The 15,922-nt window shown below is 36.7% G+C and overlaps 1 protein-coding gene across 2 annotated transcripts; it reads right to left on the reverse strand.

Moving 5' to 3' along the window:
* Positions 1-508: 508 nt before the first annotated feature.
* LOC103480359 (SLAM family member 5-like) lies at positions 509-10,537 on the reverse strand. 2 transcript variants are annotated; one of them, XM_008435265.2, is made up of 7 exons: positions 10,443-10,537; positions 5,171-5,473; positions 4,467-4,751; positions 3,341-3,445; positions 3,177-3,235; positions 3,008-3,076; positions 509-1,886 (listed from the first exon to the last, which is right to left on the reverse strand). In XM_008435265.2, exons 1-7 carry the CDS (start codon positions 10,519-10,521, stop codon positions 1,809-1,811), a joined length of 978 nt encoding a protein of 325 aa, XP_008433487.1. In that variant the 5' UTR covers positions 10,522-10,537; the 3' UTR covers positions 509-1,808. The 2 variants fall into 2 exon arrangements, with proteins under 2 accessions (XP_008433487.1, XP_008433486.1); XM_008435264.2 differs by having other exon boundaries at positions 3,341-3,451.
* Positions 10,538-15,922: the final 5,385 nt, after the last annotated feature.

Here is a 15,922-nt window from a genome sequence, read left to right on the forward strand (position 1 = left end):
TATTTTCAAAAATATTTTTTGATTCTACGCAAGCATCTGCCTTTTGTGACTTTATAAAAAACCATAGTGGTACTTGTATGGTTGAATTTCAAAGATTGTATGGGTTTTTCCATGTTATTGTGTATCTGTTCTGTTTTTTCCAGGTGAATGTCAATCTTTTGTATGCGTTAAATAAATGCGGGTGTTTTTATAACTTTGTCTGCTTCTCTTTAATGTTAAAACGTAAATAAATATTTAAAAGAAAGTAGTCTTGTTAAACATTTAGTTTTATTTACTCCAACCAGCCATGTTGGAAAGAAAAACAATTTCAACTTTTACTGTATAACTTGACATATTTATGCTTTGATTGATGGAAATATGCCAATGATTAGCATCAACTTAATATTTTATTTAAATCATAGCCAACTTGGCCAATTGAAACCAGTAATTAAAACACACCAAATAAAACTGTAGGCAGACCAGGAACTCACTGCGTTCTTGTTTGACACAATAGATAAGTCAAAAGAAATCAGACAAAATGTAAAATTTTATTATAGTACAGATGGTTTAAAAAATAAATAAAAAAAAAAACATAAAAAGCAGATATACATCTGGAGGAAAGGCAACAAGTGAACCTCAACAAGATATACATTTTTTAATATCATCTATATATTTACAAGATGTACAAACATAAGTTACAGAGCCCAGTTGCACTTTTTAAAACAAAGTTATACACATCCCAGTTTAAAATTAGGAAAAAACATGGACACATTTTAAATGAACAATAATCCATTTTGCAGATCATCGTCCCTAAATTAGGTTTTATCAATTTTTTTTATTATTAATTTGCATATCATCCACCGATATCTGATATGTGTATTATTTTAGAAATTTGACTAATTATCTTAACCTCTCTTTTTGTTGCTCCAAAGAGTGAGAAAATGGGCTTTATTTGTTGAAACTTCACACACATTAATACATAATTCCCACGAATCTGAACTGGAAGTGATCCACACCACTGAACTGCCATCTTGGTAGAAGATGTAAAACATAGATGAACTACAGCTTCCAGTCCAATAAAATGAAGGTACTAAAAAATTGTAACTGAGTAGTAGTTGTAATGTACTTTTATTGTTTATTAATTAGACAGAAACGAGGCAAGAGCTAGTTCTAAGCTTGTGGGTTGTTTATTGTCATAGCAACTCCATAGCAACTACCATTACATATAGTTATGATCCCTACCAAGATGGCTGACAGCTACAAAGTTCCCCAAAGTGTTTTGTCACATGAGAACTACGTATCAATTCAATAAGCAACCAAGGATACTATACGGTCACTCTTGAGGAGCTACAGAGATTCACAGGTTGAAGAGTCCGAAACCAAATTCACTGCATCTTTTACAGAACATGTATAATTTTCCTCCCACTTCCAAATTATATGCTACTTTGTGCTGTTTATCACACAAATCATAGTCGGAATGTGACAAAATGTGGAAACAGATCCAGGGGTTTGGATACATTTCCAGTGGACTGTTTGTCTTTATCAACCAACAAACATGTTAATAGATCATCTCTTTTGTTTTCCAGGTCTGAAGAGGGTCTGACATTACATGTAAATGCCAAAGCCCTCATTGACATGAACAGGTATAATGTGTAACTTGGACAACACGTCCTTGGAGCAAAATTGCCCACAATCTTAAAGTTACTGAAAATGTCACAAAATTACGCTCGGCTCTAATGGTTCCTCCATTACACAGGAACCGTTAAACGCTACCAGGTGTTTTCTGACTTTTTTTCTGAGGTGCACCAAACTGTAAAGGTTCAAACCGTCTAGGAAACCTCCTGGTACGGAGACACTGAAGCCTTCCTCATCCGTTCAATCTGGATCTTGTCGTAGATCGTCTGAGGCTAAATGATTGGGAGAAAATAAAAAATACATTTTAGAGTTTCTCAGCAGTGGCTTAAGATCATCTTTTCCTGCAGCTTCCAAGGGTTAAACAATTCACTGAAAGTGCTATGAAGGACATTTTGTTCTTACAGTTCTCAACACACTGAAGCACAGAGAATAACTCAGAACTAAGACATCTACAGCAGACATCTTTAAAGTAGATAGTGAAAATGGTGTTCTGCTGTTTATTTAAACTTTAAAGCATATATAGAACAAGATGGCTGACAAACATCACAATATAAGCATTTCATCAATCAATATAGGTAATTATTGATTAGCTTTTTTGTTTTATATATCTGAAATACATCCAAACTGGTGACATGACCTTCACTGCTTTATCCACAATTCCCTCTTGAATATTTGACTCCATCTTTGCAAATGTATTATTAGGCCTGAGCAGCTAAGCGCTGCGAAGGCCTATTGTAATTATTATTATTATTATTATTAGATAATACTAAAAAATATAGAGACGTTATACAGCGGTGTTAAATGCTCACATTTATGTGAGTGTTTTTTAAGTGTTATTTTAATTATTGGCATCATTTGACGGTTCACTGGTCGGGGGCGCCGTATCAATCAATCAAATTTTATTTGTATAGCACATTTCAGCAGCAAGGCATTTCAAAGTGCTTTACATAATTAAAATAAAAACAGCATGTGACAGTGAATAAACAGTTAGAAAGACAAAGAGAATTTTTAATTTTCTTTTTTTTGTTGTAAAAGCCTAGGACAATATGTTCTCACCGATAGACATCTCTGCCTCAGCCCCCATCCTTTAAAATATGGGTATAAAACAATCCATTTTAGCGTTGTGCTGCTTTCAATTGTTTACCGGAAGTGAAAATAAGCTTACAAGTTCATTTCCTGTCGCGAGATGGAATTTATTTTTACTCAGCAACAATCATTGGTGGATTTTGTTTTAATAAGCTGTGTTTTGCGAGGAAAATATTGCAACAACCACATATTAAATAATATTAACTTAGGTGAAAAGGAAAGTAATGATCAGATATTTTCCTGATATCCTCCAGGGGGAGCTATTGCACCACCTAGTGCCCTCTTGGGTCACCGCTGAGGTTCTTACCATCTGGTGATCCGGGCTGTTTCTGTTGTCGATAGTGTCGTACAGAGAGCAGGGCTTGTCAGTGGGACTCTGCAGGTTTGCATTCACATGTATTGAGGAGAAAAAACTCAGTTAGGAAACAATAAATCACTGTAAACATTTGCTCATTGTAAGGCTTGTGTGTACTTACAACTTCAGATGAAAAATCTGAGATATCGGCATAAACTGTGAGTTCGTTTGAGTCACTGCCTGCGTAAAGAAAACAAAATTACAGAAATGACTCACTGGCTGGTATAAAGTCACAATAATGCGGTAAGAGAGAGAGAAAAAATGGCACATTAAAGAGTTTCTTACCAGACCATCTTCTTTTGCAGAGACATGCGCTCACCACTATGATTATAATAATGATCAGTAAACCTCCAACTGCTGCAACAATAATCCAGACTAGGATTGGGATTCCTGTATCTGACAGCAGATTAACAATATGTCATGTTTAAAAAGAAGCAAATAAAAACACTTTAAGAAGAAAAGCAGGAAAATAATTTGTCCAGCAAGGTTTGCATGGTGCACAGTGCACAGTGCCTTGCTATTGTATTCACATCTTGTCGCGTTACAACCACAAACTTCAAAGTAGAATAGAAATAACATTTAATTCAGGAATACCAGCAGCAAAGTAACAGGAAAAAAGATGCAACTAATAGATCTGAAGCTCAGGAGAAAGAGTATATTAGAAGACATAAACAGACTTCATATTCTTAGCAAAACAATTTGAAACAATATATCCTTTTATTTACCTTTCCATTTTTATGCAGTGTGATGTGTTGGGTCAATCATATAAAATTGTAATTAAGATACGGTGAAATTTGTGATTATAACGTGATCAACTGTGAAAAACAATTCAAGAGGTGTCAATATGTTTTAAAAGCAATGCATTTTTTTATCATTGATGTGCCATTTAAAAAAAATAGTTTTAACTATGACTTCAGTCAAACAAAAAACAATCAAAAGCACTTTAACATAATAAAAGAAACAGGGATGTAAAACTTTAGTGAAGAAGGTAGTTTTAAAAAAATGTGTGTTATAATCAAGGTATAATTTTGTTTTAGCAAATTATATTTGATTGTTTAATTTTAGTTAACGTAAAGTGTATACTGACTCTTTAGAGAACGGTTACAATACATAAATTATTTATTTGTGGTGACGTTCATCATCTACAGCACGTTTGATAAACCATAAAGTATATTTCTAACACTTCTATGATTTTTGTCTGTATTATTACCAAATATTGAAAATCATCATTACTTTATGGTTCAGAAAATTTTCTTAAGAACTGCAAGAAAATTAATTTCCAGTGTCTGGATCTGAGATTTCCTGTGTTCTGTGGACTTGGACCTTTAATAGAACAAAACAGCCAACAGATTTATAAAATAAACTGACTTCTTCTTGTTGTTGTCTTCAAACCTCTCCTTTCTGCACATACCGTCATTAGAGCCTGTAGATCCTGTGTTGTTGCTACATCTCAGTGTTTCAGATGTTAACTCCTCACTGACAACATTGGAGGCATTGCAGGTGAATGTGGTGTCGCCATCTTGTGGTCTAATGCTGTATTGCAGCCTGGAGCCACTTCTGGTTTGTGTTCCCACAGTCCAGATGTAGGTGACGTCGCTGTGAGGATTTGCGTTGCACTCCAGAAAAACTGTACAAAATCCATTTGGTCCAGGCTGAGTGATGTTTGAAAACACAATTGAATTTGTGGATATCGGCTCTAATGTAAGAACAGAGGGAAGAAGTGTAACAGTCAGTAACATTATATGTGTATTTTATTTGCAGAATTCACACAGTATTTGCTCCCTTAATCTTAGAAAATTCTGAAAGATGTCATCAAATGATGAATTCCTCATAATTGATGCAACCATGAAATTTGCTTTCTATCAGAATCTCCTCCAATCACTGACCTTAAAGATCAAGCACATTTAGATTCTGCAGCAGGACAGTGACCCCCATAGACAGGATATAAAAATTTGGATAAGCTCTTTTGTTGTATTGATTTTTTTTCTAACAAGTATTGTGTTCTTCATTTAGAAAACAGTGTATTAATCAATCTGTTCTTTAATAATTCTACACAAGTTTTATTTCTTGAAAAGGTTGTTTTCAATTGATTGGATTGAAAAACCAGCATCTTACCGTGAATTTGCAAAGTGAGGAAGACTGCAGGTCTTTGTTTGTCTGTTGATGAACTAAAACTGAATTCACCAGAATCTTGAAGAGTCAGGTCTTTTATTGTTAAACTAAGGCTTATGTTATTGAACTCCACTCTGCCCTGAAATGGATTGTTTGCAGTAAGACCTGAACCTTTGATTGCTACTGGTGAGTTTTTATATTTCCATTCTGCCCTTATGACGCCTTCAGTTGGTAAATTTGATAAAAGCTCCACAGAGTCTCCAACTCTTTTATGAATGACTTGCTTTCCTTCTGCAGCCTCCACATCTGAAACACAAAACAAAGAGCATAATGTTATTATTTAAACTGAGACGTTTAGATGTTCTGTTGCATACAGTTTAAGGTTTACACTTTTTAAAAATGTCTGTAAGCAGTTAATAACCATGTTAATAACTAACATTTAATAATGTCAAAGCCTTTTAAAACTTTATTATTAAAATTTGAAATGATTGGTTTAAAGCTCTTTGTAATGTATTATGGTTTTGTCTTGAATGTCCTAGTTCCTCTCTTTTGTGTCATTTTTTTAACTAATGTATGATTATTTGTTAGTTTGTGTTATGTCACATGTAATTTTTTTCTCATGTTCATATAACTAATCTTTTGTCCATTGCCTCCCAGCAACACTCAGATCCAATTGTTTTGCTCAGTTCATATTATCCGATCAGTTCAGATTCTGCAAGAAAAAAAAAATCAAACATGTTTGACTGCGGGTTGGGTCGGTTCTCCTCATACACTTGCAGACTCTTGTCTTTATCTCTCCTCTCACACCAACAGATTTAGAGTCAAACTTGCCCTGATGACTGATCACAAACGGATACAGATTTGTCCTGACTGGAAATCTGTGGTAAAATTGAACAAATAAAATGTGTAGTTTAGTTCCAGCTTATGGATTTTTACTTATTATGCAGAAAACTGTAAACAGTTTCTCACAAAAAATGCATCAGCATCACATAAACTCCATGATCACTACTTATATCTTGGGCCTTTGGTTCGAATTTTAACGCATTCTGTGCAATGATGAAATAAGAAGTTAGTAAGCAGAGCTACAAAGTTTGTACCAGTTGGGTAGAGAAAAGATTTATTGAGTTTGGCTATAGTTGAGAAGGTTGTTGAGGGAATTAGTTTATGACTGTGAGTTCAAACAGTCATAAACTAATAAGTTTTAAGATGTTTAAGTAATGATATATGTAGAATCAATTTATGCATTTCCCTTCAAAATATGAAGAGGACTCCAGAAAATAAAGTAAATAAATTATGACCCAGGAACAATCAAAATTTACTATTAAAGTAAACATAAAAGTGGCACAGCTTAATTTCTTTAAACTTCCTATAAAGCAAAATGCAGATACTAATAGCATCTTCTTTTTTTTTTTATACATTTTCTTTTTTTTCCCCATAACTAACTTTTTCTGATACAAAAAATAACCTTTTCCTTGGGGGTTTCACTACACTAATAAAGTAATCAATATAAAGAGCATGAAGAGAAATAAAGCTGATTGTACTGATTTCTGTATCTGCAGGTTGTTCAGGTGAGCAAACAAACAGCATTCACTCAGTAACGTATTATCTCCAAAGAGCTGGTATTCCGTCTGTTCAAGCTTTCAGAAAATGATGTTGCAAAGTAACATGTCTTGACATTTAATGTACATTTAAATTTAAAGGGGTAGGTGTTATGCGTTTTTCAGCCACTGTGCAATCAGAAGTTACCTGCAGTTGTTATAAAATATCAAATATGGCTTAAAAGAAATTAAACTTCCTAATTTAACACCGTGAAATTGGGCCTCTGTCTCTTTAAGAAACTCCTGCTCTTTCTGAAACTCTGCCTTCAGGAAGTTGTCACAAAATCAACCCTCTATTAATGCTAACAACTTTTTTACCGCCATTGCAATAGAAATAGCTTGTGTGACGAGCTCAGCTGATGTGCAGTACCACCAGGTGTTTGCTCATTTCTGCTGGCTAGTCTGTAGGAGCTGAGTGGGGTCACGGAGGAGGGCTGCTCTGTGAGACGGAAGCTTGGAAAATGCAACTTCAAGGAGGAGCTTTGTCCTCGAAGGCGGAGCTAGGTCCACCCAGACGTTTTGCACAGCTGAATGGTTGCCAAGCGAGATTAAAAGATTTCTCAAACATGCATGAAAGACTCAAAGTAACACTCTCCAGGTTTGTTTTTGATGAGGGAGTAACATTCTAACATGATGTAAAGCTCAAAAATGTTTACTGTACATAAGACTGCTCCTGTAAACAAGAACATAATTACTTTATTAGACACTTCTGTAATAATATAAAGGAAATTCTAGTCTATTTTCTGTACAGCAGGTCATGTGTCTAATCAGTATTCAGACAGAACAAAGTACTTCTTCATTTAATAGGATCAAATTTATATTTGCTCTGTGAATTTCTGCTGCTACAACTAGAAACAGGGTTGAGTTCTGAACTGCGGATATGACGCTGCATCTCATGAATGTTTATTTAGAAAAAATAAAAATGATAAACTAATGTTTTACCAGAAGAAATCTTTAACTGTGGTTTATATCGGTTTTAAGAACCAGCTTCTGGGCCTTAGGTTTTTCATTTCTAACTGTTTGCAAAAACCTCTGCAGCTACAAGAAGGAAGTGTAATCAAACACTTGAAAACACTGCGAGGTGTTTTTATCACATAGCAGCAGCAGCTACACGGCTTATTGGTGAGTTCCTGTTGTTGGACAAACAGGAAAATGTTTTAATGAAGTGATCAAACTTCTGACAACGCGTGTCATCAGATACAAGCCGCCTCCCACGCTGATAGACATTTTAAAACTGTAGATAACGAGACTTCACTTGACATGTTAATGTCTTAAAAAACGTAAAGAGGAAACGATAAAACAGAAAAGACAATATCACTATCCATCGGAACGGCTTCTTTGGCGGAAAGTTAATTTTTACTCAGAATCTTAGATTTAAAAGCTTCAAGTAAGAAAGAAATATTAAAAGATGCAATTACTTGAATTGCTTTGCTGAGGTTGGAAAGTTCCCAACCGCCAATGTAAATTTCTGCAAGTCAGAAATAAACAGTTTATTTGCTCTCTTTGCATTTCAGTTCAACCTTTCTTAGTGAACATATAAGTTAAGTGCTTGAGAACATGCAAATACATGTGATTAACATGTTATTCACTTGTATTGCTAACAGCAGTTGACCTTGTGATTTAGCATATTAATCAGCTAATCCTTCTGGTTTTTGTACTTTTATACACTTAAGTTAGGCTTGAAATCTCGACGTCTGACCTCAGACATAAATCCCACATTGTTAGCAACATCCAGCGTTTGTTTCTGGTTCATCATTGCCTGCTTTATGTTATACATGGAGACCTCAAAAGATCTTAAAGTTCTCAAAGATCTTTAAGATCTGTGTTTACTGTGTTTACTTGAACAAGCTTGAACTGGGGGCTTCCGGTGCTTTTAGGGCCGCTACAGAGCTGTTGATGCAATAACCTGACAAGCATCCATGCTAATGTTTTTTCTGGGTACCACTAAAGATTCGCCAAGTACCACCTGTGATGCCTGAACCTCAGCTTGAGAACCATGTTTTGGTTGCAGGAGGATGGAACCTCATTTTATAGTCAGTGGAAAAATCTTTATTACTATTACAGCCAGGAAGAGCTTCTCATAGCTGCTAACCAGTTGTTTTAATCTTTGGCAATAAGCTCCAACTCTTTGAGGATGGAAAAACTCTTCGTCATCACCCTAATCTTTAGCTACATTCAAAGATGATCAAACTTAAATAAGAACTGTGGCTGGGGCCGTGTAGAGGAGGCAGGGTGACAAAGACTTTATCCTGAAAACTGTCAGATCAGCAGTAATACCCATGACTGTCGTGACCATTTCTTCTTTTACCGCTCTGTGTAATAACTAACAGTTGTACAGAAAGTGAAATTTGAAAGTGGATTTCAAATTTCACTTTGAAATCCACTTCAAAGTGAAATTATTAGCATTTAATGATGCTAATAATTACACTTAGCATCATTAAATATATCTCAAAGTGTTCATTGAATTTAAATTGTTTTGAACTGAAACAGAACAATCTTTGGATGTCAAACTAACTTTCACTGAAAAACAAGAGCACTTGCTCCAACTTAAATATATTGCATTAATTAGTCTCAAATAGCCAAATTAACTCTATTCAAGTTCATTTATTAAATTGTCAAGTTAAATAAACGTAAATAAATTTAGTCTGACGCTTCATTCAATTGCCTGTAACATTTTTTTTTTTACTTGGAGCTCCATTCTCACTTTTTTTTTTCAACGAGGGAATGTTTTCAGTGAAGACTAAAGAAAAACGGATGCGTCAAAGTTGATCATTAGCTTCCACTTTTTGAATAAATTCATTTGCATGTTCATGTAACGGCCAACTTTGCATCATTTCCCTGGAAAACCGAGACAAACCACAATCTGTGCCCTCGGTGGAAAAGTTCAAATAAGTCTGTATCCGTCTCATTTTCGGTCAGCGTCACTACTTTTGGTGGAGAACACACAGGAAATGCCACCGTTGCTTTTGCTCTTGTTTCTGTCTCACACTTTTATTTAGACACACACAAAAAAGAAAACAGCCGACGACTGAAGCGCAACAAATAGCAGCTAGAGCTCTGAAATGTGGCCTGACAGAGCAAGCACACAAGATTGAAGAAGTGAACGGTATTTCATTGTGACCTACAATTTGAAGAACAAAGCCGGAAGTGACAAAAAGAGAAAAGATGATCTATCTCCAAGTTGCAAAAGTTTCCATACATATGAAGCAGGAAATCTGCCAACACAGCAACACAGAAACATGCAAAACTTGACTCTTAATATTCAACCACAAGATGCCCAAAGCTGCCATACTGCTTTATGCCGTCTCAGACAAGGAGGATGAATTCAGATCGTCACGTATCTTAGTGAGAATATTCATTTTCATTGGGATGTTCCAATTCCCAAATTATTATGCAACTTCAGCTTCAAAAGTAGACAGGACTTCATATTTTAGCAAAACCTTCTTAATGATAAGATCTTGTATTATATTGAAAAATCAATTACGAAAAACAAAACATTACGAGGAAAGAATAAAAAAAACATTGAAGAAGCAACACCTCCTTTTCCAAGGAGGTGTGCAAATATCCCGTTCTAAGGAACCGAATCGTAATTCTTTGTCAAAGTCACAACTACAGAAAACCGGGAGGTCGATCACCATCCATGGCAGTAAACATGAGGGCCAGACCAGGTCACGTACCGTGGCGGGAGACCCTGAGAAGCAGCGCGGCCGTGTACGCGAGAAGGCAGCTCAGGCAGCGAAAGCGACCACCAGCCATCTCTGTGGGGAGCGGAGCAGAGTCTGTTTCCTCTTCTGCTCGCGGCAGTCAGCAAAGTTAGAAAAAAAATGGAGGGAGGGAGGGAGGGGTGGAGGAAGCTTCTGTAAATGTAGAGCATGAAGCAGTTTTAGTATACGGAGAAATATCTGCTGACACTTTAAGGTTAAAAAAGATCATTTTTTTCATTACAGTTTTTGTGTTTATTATTTTGTTCACTATATCACTATGCAAATTTTGAATTTGATAAAAACAACAAAACCAACCATTCACTGCAATAAATGCTATGTTTTCTTTTACAACAAATATAATATTACACACAGCTTCCAAAAAGTTCCACTTTTGTCCCATCAGTTCACAAGATGATTTTTGGACTAATGGTCCTGTTTGGGTGAACGATGGGTTTCAACATTCGTAACTCTCAGATGAAGATCTGAGTTCTGGCCCAGTTTCTATGCTACTGCTGAATCATGATCACTGATCTTATCTGAGGTCTGCAGGGCTTCAGATGGTTTGTTTTCTGAATTATTTTGCGACCTCTTATTAAATTATTTTGTGAGTCTTCATTGCACTCTTTGAGTGATTGTCAGCCACTCCCGAGAAGGTTCCTTCCAGGTATTTTCTGTTTGTGGCTAATGGTTCCTCATTGTGGTTTAGTAGCATCCAGAAGCTTTAGAAAGGGGCGTTCATTTACGATCAGGAAATGATGTGTCTTTTTCAGACTCCTTAGCCTGTTTCATGACCAGAAAGAGCCTAAACTCTAATTTCAGGCTTTTGAAATCAATCCTATATTGGATTGCGGAGCAAAGCCAGCATTGATGATACGTGCTGACATAACAGCAACATTTATTTTTTTTTGTTCTTGTGGTCTTTTGAAAGTGAAAATTAGGTAAAGAGTGAGAGGGAAGATGTACAGCAAAGTTCACTTGACCTGGAATCGAACCTGCGAGGGCTGCATTGAGGACAATGTGGGTGCTTATGTGTACCTGCTTATGGGGGTGGTGCTTAACCTCTGCGCCACCACAGCACCCCACACACAGCAGCATTTTGTACGGGCTGCTAGCATTGAGGGGAAGACTGATCTAGATCTTTATATAAGAAATATAAGTTAAAAATCTTGATATAGGCATGAATTAGATTTTTTTTAAAGTCCTTAGGGAAGCAGGCAAACAAATGTAGCTGTAGGAAACTTGATTGAATCACTCAACTGATGTGTTTATTGAATCTGAGGGAGGAGTCAAAAATCACTCTAAGATTTTTAACAGAACACTGAATTGTGCTGACGGACCCAGAGAGCTAACAGGATATGTTGAATAGGGCGACTTCTGTTTGGTTAGTTTAAATGGAGAAAACTTGAACATCCAAACAGTCCAATAAAGGCCTCGATGAATAACTCATTTTAACTTTTAAAGGAAAATAAAACTGAACCACAGTGGAACGAATGTTATACTTTTGAAGGACAGATAATAACGCAAAATATACCTTGAGAACAAAAGAGGGGCCAGAATGGAGCCCTGCGTAACCCCACGACAAGGGAATACGGGTTTATTTTAACCGAGAACGTTTTTGTCAAATAGGATTTAAAACAGCTGCAAAGCAAGTTTCTTTAATATCTAGACAACGTCAGAGACTAGATAAGAGGGTGTTATCTACGGATCAAAAGCAGCACTCGAGCGTACGATGAGGAAAGCAGCAGATTTCCCCGAATCAGAAAACAAACGAAGGTCAGTAAAAACCCTGAAGAGTGCAGTTTCTGCTCTTAGGTGGACTCATTTTAGGACCTTAGACAGTTTGGAGATAAGTCAGCTATTTGCTAGTACTGAACAGTCTTAACCTTTTGAAAGCAGGAGAGAAAGTTATTCCAAAGCATGTTTTGTTTTCATGGTGACAACAAACATAAGAGACTTATTAGTTCCCAACTGGTGTGAGCACTGAACTTTCCCACTTTGTAAAATAAATAAATAAATAAAATGCTGTTCTGTAGCTAAGAGCTAAGCTAGCTCAACAGTGCAAGCAGCCTAGTGAGCTCTACATGTTTTAGTGAGATACGAAGACCTAATCTAACAGTTCATATCAACAACCACACAGGAACTAGACCACATCCTGCCATCAGTTATTGATACTGATGTGACAACTGCTCAACATGGTAAATAAACTGTGTGCATGCCACAATTAGCTAGTTGGGTCACAAGTACAAGTCACAAGAGCAAAGCAGAGGGGAGCCTTTATTTGTCCTGCCAAGAAGGTTTCAAGACCAAAAATAAAGATAATGTGCTAAAGTTTTCTGCCCACCATGCACAGGTACATAGCAAAAAGCATGAGGTCGGTATTTATAATCTTACACAGTGCACTCTGTTTATCTGAACCTGGAAGTTTAATAAGTGACACTGACTATGAATGCCGTAGTAGGTGTATTGTGAAACAAGTTCCCAGTTTGGGCTTGAGAGGAAGCGATGCTGTCGGCCCCTGAGATAAGCCCATAGGTTTCCGGATTGAAAAGAGTTATAGTTGGATTGTGTGTTTTGGGATGGATTAAGTGGTGAGCAGTCCGAACACATCAAACACTGGGCTGAACATTTTTTTCTCGTCAGAAAGTTTTCAGAGTGTGACCCGCTGGTTTAAAAAAAGTTACGCTTGTTGGGTGGGACTTTGACCCGAATCCGGCCTCCTGGGTTGAGTTTACAGACAGGGTTTGGTTACAGCTTTGACCCAGAACAATGAGTTTGGTTTCTAACCCCAGAAAAATGGGTTAAAGTAACCAAGACAGCCAGAGAGAGGGATGGAAACAATCACCAATCACTTCACAATTACCAAAACAGTTATATCTGGGATTAAATCATCACTTCTGATTAAAACACATAAAAAACATTTAATAAAAAAATAAATAAGGGCAGCTACCTTCTATTGTCTGAAAGATTGCCAATGAATAACGGCTTTATGAGAAAGCTAAAGGCTAATGCTATCTCAAGAGAACAAACTTATTCTCAAATCTTCAACGCACACTGACTGATTACCATTTTAATGCATCATTATTGTCCTGAGAGCAGCTTTTATTAATAACCAGCTTCTAGGTTTGGTTGTTTACCTCACCATTATCTAAAAATTATAATCAAGGATTGGCAATATCCCTCCAAAAATCTATATTTATCAATGAATCTAACATAAAGTAAAAAAAAAAAAAAAAAGTTAAGTATTTCCCATGCCACATTAAAACAATGAAAGCCATTTTATATTGGTAGATGTTAATGAATAAGAAGCACTAGTCCAATAAGAGTTTTGTTTCTCCTTTAAGGTCGACAAAATTTAATCTGGACGAACTACAGGACTTCTGGATCAAGGCCTTCTGGTGAAATCGAAGAGCAAAGCTGAGATGTTTGCCATCCCACAATGCATTGTGGCGTGTTTGACAAAAGCTAAACATAGTATAGCTTGAGATGTCAACATCTCAAGTGTGATGTTGACATGATGCGGTAATGGTTTGGGCAATTTTTTTTCTTTTCTTTTTTTTTTTTGCAGTTGTGGGACCTTAAAGAAGCAACATTTCTATTTTGGCCTCATCTTGGTTTAAGAAATAATATTGAATAGAAAGATGGTGTGCAGTACCCTGGAGTGACTTTTATTGGAAACAGAAAGCAAGCTTCTGCGTATTTGGTATCTGTGAAAATATTTTTAGGCAACTGTGAATACACCCCGTTATTGAAGTGCTACTAATGCTTCTTATGTAAGAAGTTCATGGTTTTGGTTGAGGTTTTTCTACTACATATAGGAGAGGAAAACCCGTCAATGTTGTTGCTATTTACTGACCAAAGTATTTTTTACACTTCCAGTTTAAGTCCTTCTCACAATCTTCCTCTTATTGGATTTGGATGTTATAAACTTTCGTTGAAGCGGGACCTAGAGTCTCATAAAACAGGTTATCGGCTTCAAAGCAGGGAGATAAACTTTCCATTACCATGATAAAGTTACACAGTGCCAGTCATAGTACAGCTGGACATCCCCTGCAACCGCGGACCGTACTGAACAACGTTTAGCACTGTTGGATTTTCAGTCTTCTTTTCAAGCCGGCCTTGCTCAACCCAACACTTCGAACACCAGAAGGGTCCTTTGCATATAACGAGTCGCACCAAAGGTCACCGTGCGACTCGTTTCCTCTGTTGCGCAGGTAGTAGCCCTTGCAAGATTGGGTCTATAAGTAGAACTAACAGGTTGAACACTTGTGTACAATACTTGTTCATTGTTGAGGAAGCAAACCCACACACAGATAAAGCCCACATTAAGGCTATCTCAGTTTGTGCTGCTCGTCTGACACTACCAATACCTAAAAGTCAATGTATAGGTTATAGTTTGCAACATATGCAACGGTGAGAACTCCATGTATGTGTGCTGGTGGAGTTATAGGGAAATACAAAGTTATTCTGAAAATTGTAGCTTCGTGTCAGTACCCTCTGAATAGGTAGATTCAGTTCCTGCTTCAAAATGTGGTTTTCGTTCATCTGTTGAAGTGCAAATTCACCCACAGCACCTCTAATTATGCACTGTGCATTTTTCACCACAACTCTTTCTTGCTAAGACAAAGCAGCGGTGCCCGTCGCGAACGCAACGTCATTGTGAACAAGACTGCAGACGACGCGATCGCTACAGAAAACGTCAGACAACACACGGCATCTTGAATGAATTTTAATATGTGGCCAGCTGAGGTTTTCTCAGAGTTTACCTCATGCCTTATCTCTTTCTGGATATTTTAATTATGACTCAAAGCTATTTAAACTCAGGCTAAAGATAAGAATACATTTATTATTACACTTCCTTTAACCTACTCACAGGCTTATTCTTATTCTAACAGAACAGGAGGAGTTGATTCAGTCATAGGATTACTAATCTGAGCTGCAGTGGTTGCCTCCCCAAATGATGACATGGATGTTATGAGCACTAAATAATAATGGCTGGATTTTACCCTGTTTTTTATGGAAACAGAAACACGTCAGACTTCCGTGGAAAAACAGTCTTATTATCTGGTAAAAACCCTCACTACTTTCTCCCAAGAGTGAAACTAACTTCCAGTTTGTAACCTTGGCGATTACTGTTGCTATGTAGAAACTATGTTTGACACCAAGATGAGAATAGTTGGGATGAACCCGTTAATAATGACCTCATATTGGGTCTAACGCTACAGGATGGACGTGGGAGTGTGTTTAGGGTCGTCTCCGTCAGCTAGAGGACCCAAATTTGGGTCCTCGGCGCTTGCCGCAACAAGATCAATTAAAAACACATGCTATACATTTATCAATATAGGCATATTGCATATCCACGTAAAGGGAAAAAGCTCTTCTAAATGATAGGATCGATATTTTCTTCCTCAACAACACCCAGATTGAACACTAAGCAGATTGATAAAAAGAAACGC

This window comes from Poecilia reticulata, linkage group LG18 (assembly GCF_000633615.1).
Source record: "Poecilia reticulata strain Guanapo linkage group LG18, Guppy_female_1.0+MT, whole genome shotgun sequence".
Lineage (NCBI taxonomy): Eukaryota > Metazoa > Chordata > Actinopteri > Cyprinodontiformes > Poeciliidae > Poecilia > Poecilia reticulata.

Excerpts from the sequence above, each read along its gene's own strand:
- LOC103480359 (XM_008435264.2), bottom strand. The coding sequence starts at position 10,521 with ATGGCTGGTGGTCGCTTTCGCTGCCTGAGCTGCCTTCTCGCGTACACG. Across the intron at positions 5,474-10,442 it reads TCTCAGGGTCTCCCGCCACG|ATGTGGAGGCTGCAGAAGGA; the intron begins GTACGTGACCTG and ends TTTGTGTTTCAG. Across the intron at positions 4,752-5,170 it reads CCTCACTTTGCAAATTCACG|AGCCGATATCCACAAATTCA; the intron begins GTAAGATGCTGG and ends TTCTTACATTAG.